Raw genomic sequence first — 16244 nt, 5'->3', positions numbered from 1 at the left:
TGCAACTAAGCAATGCTTGAACTCCAGTCATTAGAATAATGGCAATACTATATTTTATAAAGACAGTGCAATGAGGGGAAAAAAAAAAAAAGTTCTGTATTACATTCCAGAAACAACTATTTATTTCATTAGAAAATGCACATACACACAATTTCCTATTTTATGAGAAGATGTTAACACAGGCATTCCTGTATCAAGGAAAGACTAAATCCACTTCTGATCCAAACAACTGTCACAGTTCACCCTTGTCAAAGAGTACACACACTGAAGTTATTTGCTAATGGACACTAACTTTTGGTCATAGTTTGAACAACCTTGGCTGCTTTTAACAAAGGAATCAGAGTCTATCAAAGTAAGAACTGATCTGAGAAAAAATTTTAGAAAGTTCATCTATATTTTCTCTCTGCTGCAAACTAAAAACAAAGGAGAAGAATTAAAGGCAATTGCAGTTGTGTGTAAACTTTCTTTCTAACTATGCTTGAGTCAACTAGTAGAGCCTCTAGACTTACAACTTGGTTTTCTTCTTCCTTGTTTAAACTACAACTCACATTCTAATTTGTGTTTTAACTCATTAAGCTAAAGAATAACTTGCAAATGAATTTGATGGTTTAGGGTCTTCAAATACAAAGAATGTTCACCTGCCATATGAAATTCTAAATATTGTGTGTCAAGGCCAAAAAATGCCTTGGCAAAAGCCTGAAAAAAGTCCTTTGTTTCAGAGGTCATTAATGAGGCCTATTTAATATTTAAACATGTCAGGCATTAGAAGAGGCTTTTATCTTAATCCAAGTAAAGCACAAGTTAAAATAGTAGTTACAAAATGTGTTATAAAGTTCCTAATGATTTCAAGAAAAGGAAGCTTAGCCTTACTCAGAGAACACAGGGAAGGAAGACAAATACCCTCACAGAACTGCAAAAATCTCAAAAAGAAGTCTTGCAACAAAACCTTGCACATGGGCTGGAAACATTAAGTACTGTCTTCATTTTTCAGGATAACTGTATATGAAATCCATTTTCTCTCTCAGGAATGGTATGGAATTAAATGATGCTCATAATTTACACCCTGCTCTCGAGGAATCCATGTTTACAATTAAGAGGAGCATTAAACAGTAAGATTAAGACATGCAATGTGTCTCACTCTAAATAGTAGTATAGGCATCATCTGGACCAACTTTTAGACAGAGGTAACTGTGGGTGCCTGTGCATTACTGTTGTCACTTGGGTCAGGAGTGACCTTATGAAGTGACCATCTGCCCTTACTGAGCTTCGTTTCATCGGTTTTGCGATTTGCATTCCAGCCTCAAATGGGCATTCAGTCCACATGACCAGACTAGAGCTAAGTCAAAGTGAAAACTAAACGGCCCTGTAAGGTGTCTTTCAATGTGGACCTTGGTCACATGGGACCCCTGTACTCGCTTTTTCAACTACAACTTTAAGAGTGCATGGGGTCAGTACTGTTGGGCCACGCTACTAGCTAGAGTGGTCACTGCCTGCAAGAGAGACAATTTAACCCTCTCAAAATACATGAGCCTAGTCCCTATGTGTTTGTTTTTTTTAAAAAAAGCTTAAAAAACCCAACAGAATCACAGAATGGCTGCAGCTGGAAGAGATGACTGGCCGTCATCTCATCCAATGCCCTGCTCAAGCAAGAACACCTAAAGCCAGTTGCCCAGGACCATGTCCAGGTGGCTTATGAGTATCTCCAAAGATGGAGACTCCACCACCATTCTGGGCAACCTGTACCAGTGCTCAGTCACCCTCACAGTGACAAAGTGTTTCCTGATGTTCCTGATATTCTTGTCCTGCCACTGGGCACCACTCAGAAGAGCCTGGCTTTGTCTTCTTTACACCCCTCCTTCAAGCATTTATATACAACTAGAGAAAATCTCAAGGAAGTACACTTTATTGGCTAAGAAACAACAAGCAAACAAGTGTTCCTTCCTAAATTTACTCTTAAAAATGTCATGATTTTCAAGGCAGCTTGAGAACCCAACTCCTGATTTCAAATAAAATGCCACATTAAAAAAAATAAATCTTAATTTGCAGCTCCGGAAGATAATTCTTCCTTGAAAGTGTATTACATTTTTAATACAAGATTTAGTAGACATGAGAGTTCAAACATGTAAAATGATAAAACCATGAGGAACAGTCTACTAAAATGAATTTTTTTTCCTGCACACATTTAATTTAAGACAAAGCAAAGTTCTCTGAATTAATAATGCAAAGAGCTTTTTATAAAAAAAAAGGGAAAAGGGTTTATAACAAGCTCTTTCAAACACTCTTTTGAACAATGTATTAAGAGATGAAGGCTAATGTAAATGTCCTGTGAAACACATCCATTATACTTAAAGTATACATTTTTTTTTCTCCCCTGAAGAGCTCTAGAGGTTATAAATGATAAGAAATAGTAATAATCCAATTGGAAATACAAACATGCTTGCAGTAGATCGACTGGTGTTTAGGGAAAAAGCACTTACAAAGGACTGGGCCTCTAAGTTCAAATCCTTCAGGCAAAACAGCCTGAAGGGTCAACAACAAGAAAAGAAAAGCAATGTTCTTCGTCTTTTGACTTGAATTCTCAGGAGGTTTGTCTGAGAGAACAACTGGGGGAGAAAAATTCCACCCTTTTATAAATCACCCACCCCACTTAGTGTTTTAATGGTTTCTTACACAAGAACTATCGTTTTATTGGCAGGTTATTAGATTTTGGACCAGTGTCATTTGACTAGGCCGGTATTAATAATAATGTGTTTTATGCGGTGCAGGGTCAGATCAGTAAAGCGCTGTTAACAGATGACAGGTTTGATTACCGTTGGCTTTAGGCAAGACATATGGATCCCTTAGGAACAGCAGCACAGGCTGGTGGGACAGTTTGCTGGAAAGGTCAAGAACAGGGATGTCAGTATCAAGGGACAGCAAACAGAATATTCTACAAACTAGCTTTGATAAAGTGAGGTGGTCGAGCCGCGCAGGAGCCATGCCAGTGCGTTTCTGCACACCAGCGCTGCCCAAAAAGGGCAGGCTTCATCTCCTGGAGATGCCGCTCCTCAGCCACACAGTGAAACCATCAATGTGTAGCTGGAAGTGAAGGGGCTGCATGCACAAGGGGTGGCCTGCAGCTGGCTTTGAGACCTCCTGATCCTGCTTTTCTCCCTGGTACTTGGTGTAAGGTGCAGGCTGCGAGGTCACTTGCAATAGCGCTCCATGGTCTACGGGCTCTTCAGGCCACCAAACAGACTTGAAATTTCACCATGTTCTTCCAGCTCCCCAAGCGGTTGCTGTACACCTCAACCATGGAGATAAAGTCCTCAGAAGTCCCCTCACAGGGCTGTCTCGCACCCCTGGTCAAGGTACAGACGCCCTCCCCCAGCCAGCGCCAGCCTTCTCCGCTCTGCTCTGTACATACACATGCCAAATAGTGCAACCAGATATATACAAAGCTCTATCAAATGCATAGGCGAGAAGCCAAACCTCTAATTCCTTCTGCTAAATCTTCTTGCTACACAAAATACACTTCAATGGGTAAAAAACATTCCCAGAAATATTTCAAAGCTAGCAGTATTCTACTAGGGTTTTGTAAGGAGTTTTTCAATACAAGCATAAGGATGCTCAATTCACACTACAAACGGATGGATCTAGCGTAGCTGATGAAACTAGCCATAATATTTAACAAACACCTCACATTTTAATGCTAAACTACTGCTATTTTGCAAGGAACAAATACAGTGAATGCCAACAATTTCAAGTAGTTTATTAATCTGGTGTCCTAGAAAGAATAGGAATCAAGCTCACCTGGATTCTTCAGATTCTGTTTCATCAAAAGAGCTGCAAGTAAAGTGAGAGGAAAATTTGGTTACAATAAAATTAACTTTACAATAAAAAAGACCCCAAATCCTTTAAGAACCATCAAAGAGAGCAACCTTTTTCTGATCAGTAGCCGCATAATGTAGTGTGATGGGAACGAATGTGGGAGACCATATCATTTTACAACCACCACTACCTGGAAATGAGAGCATCCATTTCACTCTAATAGTTTCACAAGCACATCTATCTATCAGCCTATGAAGCGATGGGGTACAGTCCCACTAAGGGTATTGGCTGATGTCATTAACTACAAGTGAAAACTACAAGTCTTTTAGCTTCTGACTCGCTCTGGAGAACGCCCTGGGCCACAGACACCTCTGAGTGTAAGAGGGCCTCAAAACTCTTTCCACTTTTTCCAACTCACCTTCTCTCCACTGCAGATCCACACAGCCTCCCCCAAAGCAGAAAAGGGCCATGTAGCTTTCTGGGGAGCAAGTTCTGGTAACACTGCCAGACTTTCCAACATCAGCTTGCACAGCAAAAGAAATTAATCTCCCTACAAACCTTACAGCTGCAGATGGTAGTAGAGCTTCCAGTTACACGGTTTTTGGTATTTCTGTAGTCATTACACTCATCATAATCCTATGAAGATTCTGTTCTCCCACCTGATCAAGAACTCTTCCCAGAGGAAGGGCAATGGGGCTATTGGGGTACATGTCATCAGAAAGGTGAAAGACCTCATTTTCAAACACACTGAGGGAGACCATAAAATGATCACAGAATGAACTTCTATTTTGTCCAGATACCACGACCATCAAACACATGCAAATGCTTTCTGTGCAACTTCAGTGAATGTTTATGAATATCCTACAAAATTCATTTCAGTGCAAACTTCAAGATCTATGAGAAAATCATTGCTCCTTTGCTTTCCAAGAATATTACAGTAAACCTCACTTCTGTCTTTGAACAGGCTGGATTTATTTTACCACCTTTTGGGGATATATAAACATACTTAACATGAACCTAATGCCCATTTATTTTACAGTGTGAGAGTTGGCAGCAAGACCATTTTAAGTCAATGGAATTGCATCAGCAGTGAGTGGATATGGGCCTTTTGGCCTCCATGTATTTTTCAGCAAATGAGAGCTTACCCACAGCTTTCTGCTTTTGGCAAGGTAGGTACATGGCGAACGTTCAGGAAATCAAGAAATATTTTAGGGAGCTCTTCATTTTCTAAAATGACTGTCTGTTAAAAAAAAAAAAAGGCACAAAGAAATCCAAGTTTTTTAATATTTTAGATATCACACACTTTTATTCAAGCTACCAAAACATTTCCCACTGGCAACACTTTTAAATTCTTCTCCATTTTTTTTACACCTCTTTTGGAGTGCTTCATTTCAATAAGAAAACCACAGTTCTTAATGAATCACATATAAATAAATTCAACTTATGCTACTGTTATTTTTCACCTGCCATCACTGATGCCAAGCTAGATGCCTCTCAAGCAGAGATGTCTGATTCAGGAACTAACTTATTGGCACACTCGTTTGTGAATAATATTCTGTTTATTTAAAACATAAAATAAAGCAGCTACAGCTCAGTGCTTTCATGTTCACCTCACAGAAGACTCCTGTCTGACACATCAGCGGAAAAGGGAAGTCTCCACTTTGTGCAGTTTTATTAATGCATCATGCCTTGGTAAATGCTAACAAGGGAAACTCTTTGCTTGGCTTCATGGATCAGCTTACAACGTACTCCTTGTGTCTGCGCTGTGACTCTGACCCGCCACGTTCTTCCACAGCAATGACATAATAGCCGGACTCCATCCTCCTTTGTTTTTCCATTGATGAGATGATTATCAATTTTCAGTAAATTAATTGCAAGTACACTTAAAAATACATAGCAACTAAATGAGATGCTCAGGTGCATGTTCATCATGAAAGAATGACTTTTAAAGGAAAAAGCAGATCTCTGACAGTTTCGTAGAAGCAGACCAGAAATAACTGTTGGTCTTTAATTTTCACAAGACAAACAAAACAGTTCATAAATTCAACCAATGTCTCACCTGAAAGATTAAGCACCTATTTATTTACTCTGCATACTACCATACACTCTGACAACACATATACTTCACATGCAAATGAAAGCCACAAGCTCTTCCCTAAAGTTTTCCTTCATGAAGGCCTGGAACTGGAGTGAACATATGCGTGGAAGAAACTTCACTAGATTTATAAATAAAATGACTTGTACAAGTAATGCTATCCACGTTCATCCTGTTCATTTTCACAAATGAAACAAAAACCTTGAGAAGAAAGAAGACTGGTGATGGGAAAAAACATTACTGTGTTTACATTCAGGAGGTAACTTATTCCTGTGTGTGTATTCTTTTACGTTACAATATCACTAGGGAGACACAATGGTATGTAGAGGATAAAAGGACTACAAAAAAAATCAGGTTGGAAGAGACATCTAGAGGTCATCTGGATTTTATAGCAGGTTTTATAACAAATGTTTTGGTTATTTGTGTAATGAAAACCCAGTTAGTGTAAAAATTACGTAAGATGTGCATAAACTTAAAGAGGGAAACACATTTAAAAACAAAGAAGTTTGATAACTGGTTCTTTTTTCATGTTACATTTGCAAATCCGAATTCAGAGTCTACATTTCTTCAACAGCTGAGGCCATCACTAACAAGTCTGAAAAAAAGAACAGGGAAAAATGCAGCTTTTGAACTTTTTTGTTCTAGATTTTAACAGATGTAGCAAACAGCGAGGTCTAAAATGTTGGCAAGTGTTAAGCCTTTCAGTTCACCTCTATATGAAGATGCTGCAGTAAAAAATGCCACTTCATTTGCATACTGCAAAATCAGCACTCTGCTGCTGCAAAATTTATCCTGTTCTGCATTCAGGTTATGCACAGAAGGAGGGGTCGAGGTGGATGCATATTCAGAGGGCATGTGAACTGCATAACAATGTGTATGATTTGCTCAAATAAAACCCTCTTACTAATTATATGCAACAAAGAACTGCAAAAAGTTGTATAAAGATGTTTAAGGGCATCCGATGCTTATGTGCAACCTCATACTTACACCTCTTGACAGTTTTTTCCAAAAGTTGAGCTGCCTGCTGAGGCTGCTGAACAGAACAGTGATTGTCAGGGAAGAAGAGAAGGATACATCACTGTATAAAAGAAAAAATCCCGACAGCTCTTACAAACCTATTTGTTTCTACTTCCACTCTCTCCAGATTAATATCTCATTCTGTTCCTTTTAGTTTTTGTTCATGACATGCATCAAGTCAACCCAAGCCCTGCTAACCATGCCCTGACCAAATATGTTTCACAAAAAGATGTAAGCAAATAGCATCTGTTTTAGTGTGTTAATCCATACTTTGTTAACTGTCAGTAACTCTGCTTTGGTGATCAATAAACTTGAAAGTGTAGCATTTGCAGAGAAGCAAAGGCAATTTCGCACTGCACTGTATTTTGGATGCTGCCTTTGTTGATCAGGAATTTTGTCATTTCCAAAATTTTGTGACGGGAAGAAAGACTGCATTGAACAAAGGAGCATTTTTCAACTGAGGTAATGTAATGTGGCATACATTTTAAGAAATTTAAAAAAATAAATGAATATACAAGTTAATTATACTAATCGGGGAAAGTTATCTTCTGGCTTGACTTCATTGGCTTTGATACAAAAAAGGGACAGCACAAAATCCAGCTGTTTAATAGTCATGATAGAAACCAAAGGAAAAGAGTTAAAAAAAAAAATAAATGGGAAAATGGGAACAAGAGAAAAATAGCCAGCCACACTCATTTAGTTGTGTGTGACTAGGTGCATTTTCTACCTCTGGTGGTGGCCCAAAGTGGATGTCCAGAGAAAAGTGTCAGCATTCTCAACTTCCTAGTCTCGTTGTTCAAAAAAATACTATTAAATCAGAAATAAATGTTATCATAATTGGATTAATTTAACTGGAACGACTCATGACACAACAGATTTTTAACTTCTGATTGAAAACTTGTAAGAAATACATATTTTGCAAATTTGATGATCTTTAAATTATAGCTGAGTAGAAAAGGAACCAGCAGGTAAAGTCTCTAAACCACTATATATAATTTGTGATGTAACACGCTCAACCACAGCCTTTGTTCAAGTGAATATATGACACTGGCTTGTAAACATGACTACTATCGTGTTTGCTCTTCAATCAGAAATGTCAAGATACGTATTTTCAAAGAAATAAAACTTTACAATTAGTTTGTTAGTAATGTGAATTTCTAACAGATCTGAATTCTACCAAGATCATAGCTTGGTAGAGTTTCAAATACGGGCTCGAGAGTGCTAAGTAGACTAATTTAAGAAAAAAAACACCATGTGTATTTCCTTCCTAAAATAAATAAAAAACCCCAAAACTAAAACACCTAACACAACCTCTGGCAAGTGATTTGGGAAGTGACTCCAAAAATACATTTTTCAAACTCATTGATTTCAGCTGAACTAAGAGTATAAGCGCCGTATTTTCTTAGAAAATCGTAAAGGGTGTTTATCTGTTACTGTCACACTTTAATGAACTATTCCGTGCTTCAGGAAAAAAAAAAACCACAAGGGAAAGCCTGATGTTTACATCAGCAGAAATGTCTTTTTCATCGAAAGGGTGCAATTATTATTATGTAACACAAATCACAAGAATCCCAATTTCTCTACCTTATCAGTTTCATAAAATCATGTTCCCTAAGGATGTCATTGATTAGTTGCACATGTTCTTTCAGTGGCATCTGAAATACTTAATTGTCGGTTATCTTTTCTCCTTCAGCAAGTAAAATATAGTCACAAAATTGCAAAGGGACTTGTTCTGCCTTAACCTTAGCTAGATGCCATCATGCAGTGGAAAACAGTGCTAAAATATCACAGGATAATGCTCTCCAACAAGGGAGACATATAAACAGCATAATGATTTCCCACGAGTTTCCATTTTAGAAAATTGTCACTAAACCCAGGGTAAATGGTGACATATCTTCACAGAGGACACTGCAAAATCGAACACTGGCATTCTAGTTAGGTCCAAACCTACTCATCAGCCAATTATAACAGTAACTGAACATCTTTCTGAAAACCTGAACAAGACCACTGTGCTAACCTTAGGAGATCATGCCACAGGAATGCATCGCTTTCACAGATTTTTATTATTATTATTGCTGTTGTTTTTAATGAAAAAAATATTTAAAAATTAATTTATTACAATCATCTATCATACTTTCTCAAGGCTGCTGGAACGGCTGTTGGAGGGGGAGAAATGAGAGTGGGGAGCTGAGTTGCAAGGTTTTTAAGAGTCCTTATAGACTTTTCCATTCAATCGGGTTTAGTTTGAAATGCTGTACTGTTAGGGTGAAAAAGTTCATGACAGTTTTTCCTCTCTTCACAGGGAAAGATGCTTCACAATACCTAATTCAGTGGTGCAGCTAAAATGGGGGAGAAGAAAATCAATACATTCCAGCTACAGTAAGTAGGCTGGAGTGTCAGTCTCCACTGGGACCAAAACCCACATCTTTTAAAACACTTTGGAGTCTATATCCTTCTATTAACCTGCTTTTCCTGAACTGCTTTACACAATCCCATGAAATGATAAAAAGGTTACCAAAAGAACACATTAACTAAAAACCAAGTCGACGAAGGAACCAGACTTCTAAGAGCAAGCTTTCCTTTTTTTAAAGTAATAGGAGATACAATAACATTTTATATTACCCACAGTGAAGAACTATGAAGAAACTCACTCCCTTCTTCAGTGAGGATGTTGTTGTAGGTTATCAACAAGAATTACTCCTAAATAACTTGTCACTGAAGTTGTTGTAGTAAGGACTCTCCATATTTCATTACTACCAGAAACATTCACGGATGGGTGGTTTTGTAAGAACAGAAGGAGGTTATCAAACATGCTTAAAACTCTGTATAAAGAAGCATGCAAACACACACACAACGGCACAGAAGTGATGCTCCATATGAAGTACCAGCTAGCTAACAAGCCCAGGCTACGTATCAAAGGGAAGTCAATAGGAAGAGTGGAGCTTGAAAGGGAACAAGATATTGACTGTACGTATTATATGCCAAAATACTTCCAACAAAGATCGAGAAGTTACTATCTGAAAGTTAATGTAAAGTCACAAAAGGAAAAAAAAAAAAAAGGAAAAAAAAAAGTGCAGACGGGAAGTGCACCTCTGAACCTTAAGACTGGAGAATAGTAGAAAAATTCCTGCACCCTTTCAGATCAATTTGTTACACTTCCAGTCAGTTTAAAACTCACCAGATATCTCCTGACTGACAAATCCATCTATCACAGCACTCTCAAGCTACGCAGAGGATAAATGAATTAGATGGCAGGGAAGCCCAGCAGGTTAAATGACTGCTGGATCATCACTGAAAATATGTATGCAGAAATTCATGACAGTGTCTAAAAGCTATTAATGTCTTTACTTAAGCCTCACCTAACCTAACTTTAAAGCACTTTACTCATCTTGATTAAAAATACTACCAAGTAAGTTTTATGCTAGTGATTACTTCAGTTAGAATGGTAGTTAATTACACATTTACAGAGTTCCAATTAATATTTAACTACTAAGTGCAGAGCAGATTGACTTGAGGCTAAGTGTACAAATATAACCCATTTGATGTGAAAAATACAATATTGAATTTTTTTTTGGAAAACTGGGAACATAATATAGTGGGAGCAAACAGTGAATCTCTCTGCAGCAAGACAGGAGACTAGCCCTTGAAAGATTAGAAACAAAGTGCAAGAGACTACAGTTCCTTTGAAAAATAAAAATGAAAGGAAGCAGTCAATACCATTTCCTGAGACACTGCTCAAAGGATTGGAGGTTAAGACAAAGCTGGATGAGAAATGAAGAAATCAACAGAGCAAAAGGAAAAGAAGCAGAAGGGCAGGCCGAGTTAATGATATTAAAAAGTTACTAGGAAAAAGAAAGGCTTTTAAAAATAAGTAACAGGAAAAAGTAGTACAGAGAGCAAACAGATCCATTAATGATGAAGACAGATACTAAAATAAATGTTGATGTGAAAATGGCTGAATCGAAGTGTTTTTTAAAAGTCAATGGACCACTAAGACAATGGGGCAATTAACAAGTAATTAAGATCATGTCAATAATGCTGCTGACAACAAACAGGTGGAGGAATACCTTAGACAACAATATATATATATCTCAATCAGTAGATCCAGAAAATACACACCTAGGACAGTAAAAATATGAGTTAGTTATGCTTGGAAAAGTCTTCTCAAGAGTGCAGGGGAAGAAGGTTTGGAAAAAAGCAACCACATTTACAATCCACAATATAACATCAGGTAAAGCAGAAGAGGTTTAAACTTGCTTGACTGTTTTCTGATAGCTTAAAGAAACTAAATACAAATACGCTGTAATGAAAAAAAACCCCAACATTCAGGTTGCAAAATATGACACCTGGAAACTTTGGAAACCAGTAGGTTTTTCTGGTTTCTCGCAGCCAGTTGCTTCTGTCCTTCTCTGCTGATCCTTGTGCACTGAGGACTAGGTCAGAGGGGAAATAGAAGCAAAAATGTGCAACAGTATCTGATCCGGTTATTAAAGACTACCATAAATACATACTCTACTTTAAGGCAAATAAAGCTGGCACTGAAAATGTCAGTTCTAGATTTTCCAAATCTGCAAGTGTTTCTTTGGTCCTAACACTGTTCCTGTAAATATCAGGGTTTAGTGCATGTTCCTGTCTTTTTAGTATGTGATAACCTTTTCTTAGGGTTATTAAATAGGTTAATTATTAATAGGTTAATTAATATTAAATAGGGTTATCTAAATAGGATCATTTAGGTTGGAAAAGACCCTTAAGACCATCCAAGGCAACCATTAACCTAGAACTCCCAAGTCCACCACTAATCCATGTCCCTAAGCTCCACATCTACACGTCTTTTAAATATCTCCAGGGATGGTGACTCCATCACTTCCCCAGGCAGCCTGTTCCAGTGCTTGACAACTCTTTTGGTGAAGAAATTTTTCCTAATATCCAATCTAAACCTTCCCTGGCACAACTTGAGGCCATTTCCTCTTGTTCTGTCACTTGTTACTTGGGAGAAGAGACCACCACCCACCCCTCTCACTACAGCCTCCTTTCACGTAGTTGTAGAAGGTGAGAAGGTCTCCTCTCAGCCTTCTTTTCTCCAGGCTACACAACCCCAGTTCCCTCAACCGCTCCTCGTAAGACTTGGACTCCAGACCCCTCACCAGCTTTGTTGCCCTTCTCTGGACACACTCCAGCACCTCTATGTCTTTCTTGTAGTGAGGGGCCCAACACTGAACACATATTCCAGGTGGGGCATCACCAGTGCCAAGTCCAGGGGGACGATCATTTCCCTAGTCATGCTGGCCACACTATTCCTGATACAAGCCAGGATACTATTGGCTTTCTTGGCCACCAGGGCACACTGACAGTTCATATTCAGCCGGCTGTCAACCAATACCCCCAGGTCCTTCTCCACCGGGCAGCTTTCCAGCCACTCTTCCCCAAGCCTGTAGCGCCGCATGGGGTTGTTGTGACTCAAGTACAGGGCCCAGCACTTGGCCTTGTTGAACCTCATACCATTGGCCTCAGCCCATCGATCCAGCCTGTCCAGATCCTACCCTCCTCCTCAAGATCAATACTCCTGCCCAACTTGATGTTGTCTGCAAACTTACTGAGGGTGCACTTGATCCTCTTGTCCAGGTCACTGATAAAGATATTAAAGAGAACCAGCCCCAACACCGAGCCCTGGGGAACCGCACTTGTGAGTGGCTGCCAACTGGATCTAACTCTATTCACCACACTCTCTGGTCCCCACCAGCCAGCCAGCTCTTTACCCAGTGAAGAGTACACTCATCCAAGCCATGAGCAGCCAACATTGAGCCGTCAGCATTCATCACTCAGATTTAAACTCTTAATCCTCAGCATATACTTTCAGTTTTCCTTTTGTTTTGGATCCGCATCAAGGGATGTCTCTAACTGAGGTAATAAAATACACAGAGGAGTATTTGCTTGTTACAGTGACAAGTCAGCAGGATCACACAGTATTCCTCCAAAGGGTCTAAGGGAAACCATTGATGAATTTTCTGAATTAGCGCTGGTGTATACCATCTTTATGGCTGCTTTAGAACCAGAGGACTAAAAAAAGGACAAACATAATAATAATAATAATAATAATAATAATAATAATAATAATAATAATAATAATAATAATAATAATAATAATAATAATAATAGTACTGTGAGAGAACTGGGATTTATAAACTAGCATGCCCAGCCCAGGGAAATTAGCAACAACTGCAATAAGGAACAGAATTAGTGGGCACATGGATAAATACGTCTGGATGGAAAAGAATCACAGGGCTGCTGTTAAGGCAGACCCTATTTCAAAACTTACTGAGACCCCTGAAAGGATCAACAAGCACAGATAAATGTGGCCCTGTTAATACATTTCATTTCCAAAAGGCTTTTGACAAAGACCACCTCCAAAGGCTTGAAGGCAAACCTAGCAGCCACGATCCTTGCAAAGGTAAATAAGTAGTTACAAGTCCTGAAAGACAGGTTAGGAGAACACAGCCCAGAGTGACACATATCAGAAAAAAATAACAAACAATGATGGGCTTCAGACTGACCATTAGTGAATAGAGGAGTGAGATGCTGGGGGCTACAATATATCCCTCAAAAGATAAGCCTGCTATCCAGCAGCAACTAAAAAAAGGGAATAAAAAGTTTATTAGAAACTATTAGAAAAGGAATCAAGAAATCATTAGAAATTATTACAGCTTATTATCATAAAAGAGGGGCTTCAGGCAGAAGGATGGACTTATTCATGGAACAGGTAGTTGAACTGCAGGCCACAGGACATTGCGGATGCTGCAAATTTATATGTGTTTCAGGAGACACTGAATAGATTGATGGAAGAGGAATTAATTAAACTGAAAATACATGGAAATTGAGAGTGTATTAAGGGGGAATTATCACAGCATGTTGCCTGTGTTTTCCCTCATGTACCTGCTTTTGAGCACTATCAGAGGCAGGCTATCCTCCCAGAGGAACCTCTGCCCTAATCTGCACCAACTATTATTTTATGCTATGCCAGCTGAGTAACAGGGTTAATTGTACTAGTCCACAGTAGCACGTGGCTCTCCCAGAGAAGGAAGATGGAGCATGGCTGGGATATAGCCAGCTCACTCTCTCCTGCCTCCATTTCACTCATCCTTTGTGCCATTCAGGTGGTTGGAAGAGGCCGCTCCCACCTCCCGGTCCTCACCAGCAAAACCCCACGGTGAAAAGTAATTTGTCAGCTTTTGTGCACGCACAGCCCCTATACCTCCTTCCTCTCCCAGCATCAGCGAGGGTGGAGATTTGCTATGGGGACATGGGAGCTCTGTTATGCTTTGTGGAAGGATTGCTGGGGACAGAGGACCGAGCTGGAGGCTGACGTGGTGGGCAGCCAAGCCTCTCCATCTGCACACAGTGAAGAAGAAGGCGTGATGCAGGGATGATAGCCCAACACTTCTTTCTTGCTGTCAACTCTGAGAAGTTTTATTTTAGAAATATGCACATTACTTAAAGATTTGCAAAGCCAAATAATATTAGCACAAAACAAAGATGAAACAGAAAAGAATTTCTGGAACACAATAAATGTTTTAAGAAAACTTAAAACATCGCTTGGAACGAAATATTGCTTGCCTTGTTTTACTGGTATTGAATACAAATTATCTGAGAGAATATACATTTCTGAATGTAAAATAAAAGTGAAATGACTGTTATTTCAATTCACTAGAAGTTTTATGTAGACAGGTTGCAAGATATATTAAAGTAATTCACACTTTATTAAAAACACTGTTTGACAGAGAATACAGTTTTAGCTGCAGAACAGCTGCAGGGTTTGTATTTTCATGTTTAATTTCTAGACATACTAAAATATATAAATTTTTTTTTTCTCCTGTTATTGTGTCTCATTTAATAGAGGAGTTTTAAAAAAAAATTGTCACCTATTTCTGCACAGAATATGTTTACTATTTTTTCCTACACTGCCATATTTTCTTTCTACTGTATTTACCATGCTTGTAAATAGTTCTTTATAACGAGGAAGGCTATAAGCAAGCCTGAAGAAAAGGCAGCGGTTAAAGAACTAAGCTGTGTTCCATTCTTCAGAGGCAAATGCAAAAGAATGATACTTCAGCCATCAGAGAAACTGAGGAGTATCTCTGCAGCATGACTGCCTTTCTCTTGATCCCCCAAAACCCCACTCTCTGGATAACGTCACAGACTATTCTGTTAAGATGCAGATGCTGGATTGAATGTTAGATTTTTTGGTCGGATAATGTGGTTTTGGTCATATAACACAGTTCCCAGAGAACTGGAAAAGCCCAGCAAAATACTGAAACAGTAAGAACAGCTTTGAAAAAGCATTTTCACTTCCTTTTTGCTTCACGAGAAATGCCCCACAGCTCTAACGCGTTTTCCTGGGAACAAGGAAAGAGTCAGGTGGTTGATGAAGACCGAGGAAATTAGCTATGAAAACAAAGTCCTGCTTTCCACAAGAATGACAATTTCATGCAAATGTCATATCAAAAATCTAGAAATCATCCAAGGATGATTTCCTCATCAGCACTGTTTCCACAAGATACTGTAACAAAAATGCTATTCAACTATACAATAACTTTTTATTTTGTCTCCCTGCTATTTTCTTGTCAGAGATTTTGGGTCAGACTAAACTCTTGAGAAATGACTCGACATTCCCTTTGAAACTAATTAGACTAAGCAGCAGGTACCCACTCCAAAGTCCAAACAAGAGAATGTAGAAAGCACAGGGAATTCACTGCACCTAGGGTTAATGAACTCATTGTGTCATTTTTGCAGAGGTAAAGAAGGGGTAACATAGCTGACCAAATGCATTTAGATTTATATGGTTGGGGTTTTTTTTTGGGGGGGGCGGGGGTGGTGGTGGTGGTGTTAGTTTTGAGTGTTGGTGGCCCTTTCACAACTGGCTTTCTCATAGAACCACTGGTAACGGAGAAAACCCTGTTTATAAACATGCACTTTTTGAGGTCCCACTAAATTAACTTCTGTTTGTAATAATTCTTATGTTTAAAACATTTCCCTAGCCCCCATAGGACCACAAGACCCAATCAACTTAGAACAATGCGGTAAATGCTGTGCTGACAGCATTAGCCATTGATTCAAAAGCATCTGTTTTCTGAAAAACTCACCGAGGTTTGTTCTCTTTGAAAAAAAATCATAAGAAATTTCTACTCTGGATTGAAACAACAGGTTAAAGTAAAAGATTCAGTCTCTTCTTGCCTGCTTATGCTACAAAAGCAGCATAACAAATAGTTGAAAGGTAGTGACATCTAACCATATGGATATTAAAAAGGCTTAGACAGCATTTCATAAA

At 38.8% G+C, this 16244-nt stretch overlaps 1 protein-coding gene across 2 annotated transcripts in view; it reads right to left on the bottom strand.

Moving 5' to 3' along the window:
* The window catches only part of SNX24 (sorting nexin 24), a 94211-nt gene that overhangs the window by 2884 nt on the left and 75083 nt on the right, over positions 1 to 16244 (bottom strand). For both annotated transcript variants that reach the window (XM_082497275.1, XM_082497276.1), the window contains 3 exons: positions 4956 to 5050; positions 3793 to 3825; positions 2811 to 2875 (listed from right to left, as the gene is read on the bottom strand). In XM_082497275.1, coding sequence (XP_082353401.1) covers positions 2811 to 2875; positions 3793 to 3825; positions 4956 to 5050 — 193 coding nt within the window. The remainder of the gene's footprint in view (positions 1 to 2810; positions 2876 to 3792; positions 3826 to 4955; positions 5051 to 16244) is intronic.

This window comes from Vanellus vanellus (assembly GCF_965231255.1).
Source record: "Vanellus vanellus genome assembly, chromosome: Z".
In the NCBI taxonomy this organism is placed as follows: Eukaryota; Metazoa; Chordata; class Aves; order Charadriiformes; family Charadriidae; genus Vanellus; species Vanellus vanellus.
Note: the sequence above shows the minus strand (reverse complement) of the source record. Positions and strands in the feature narration are given on the sequence as shown.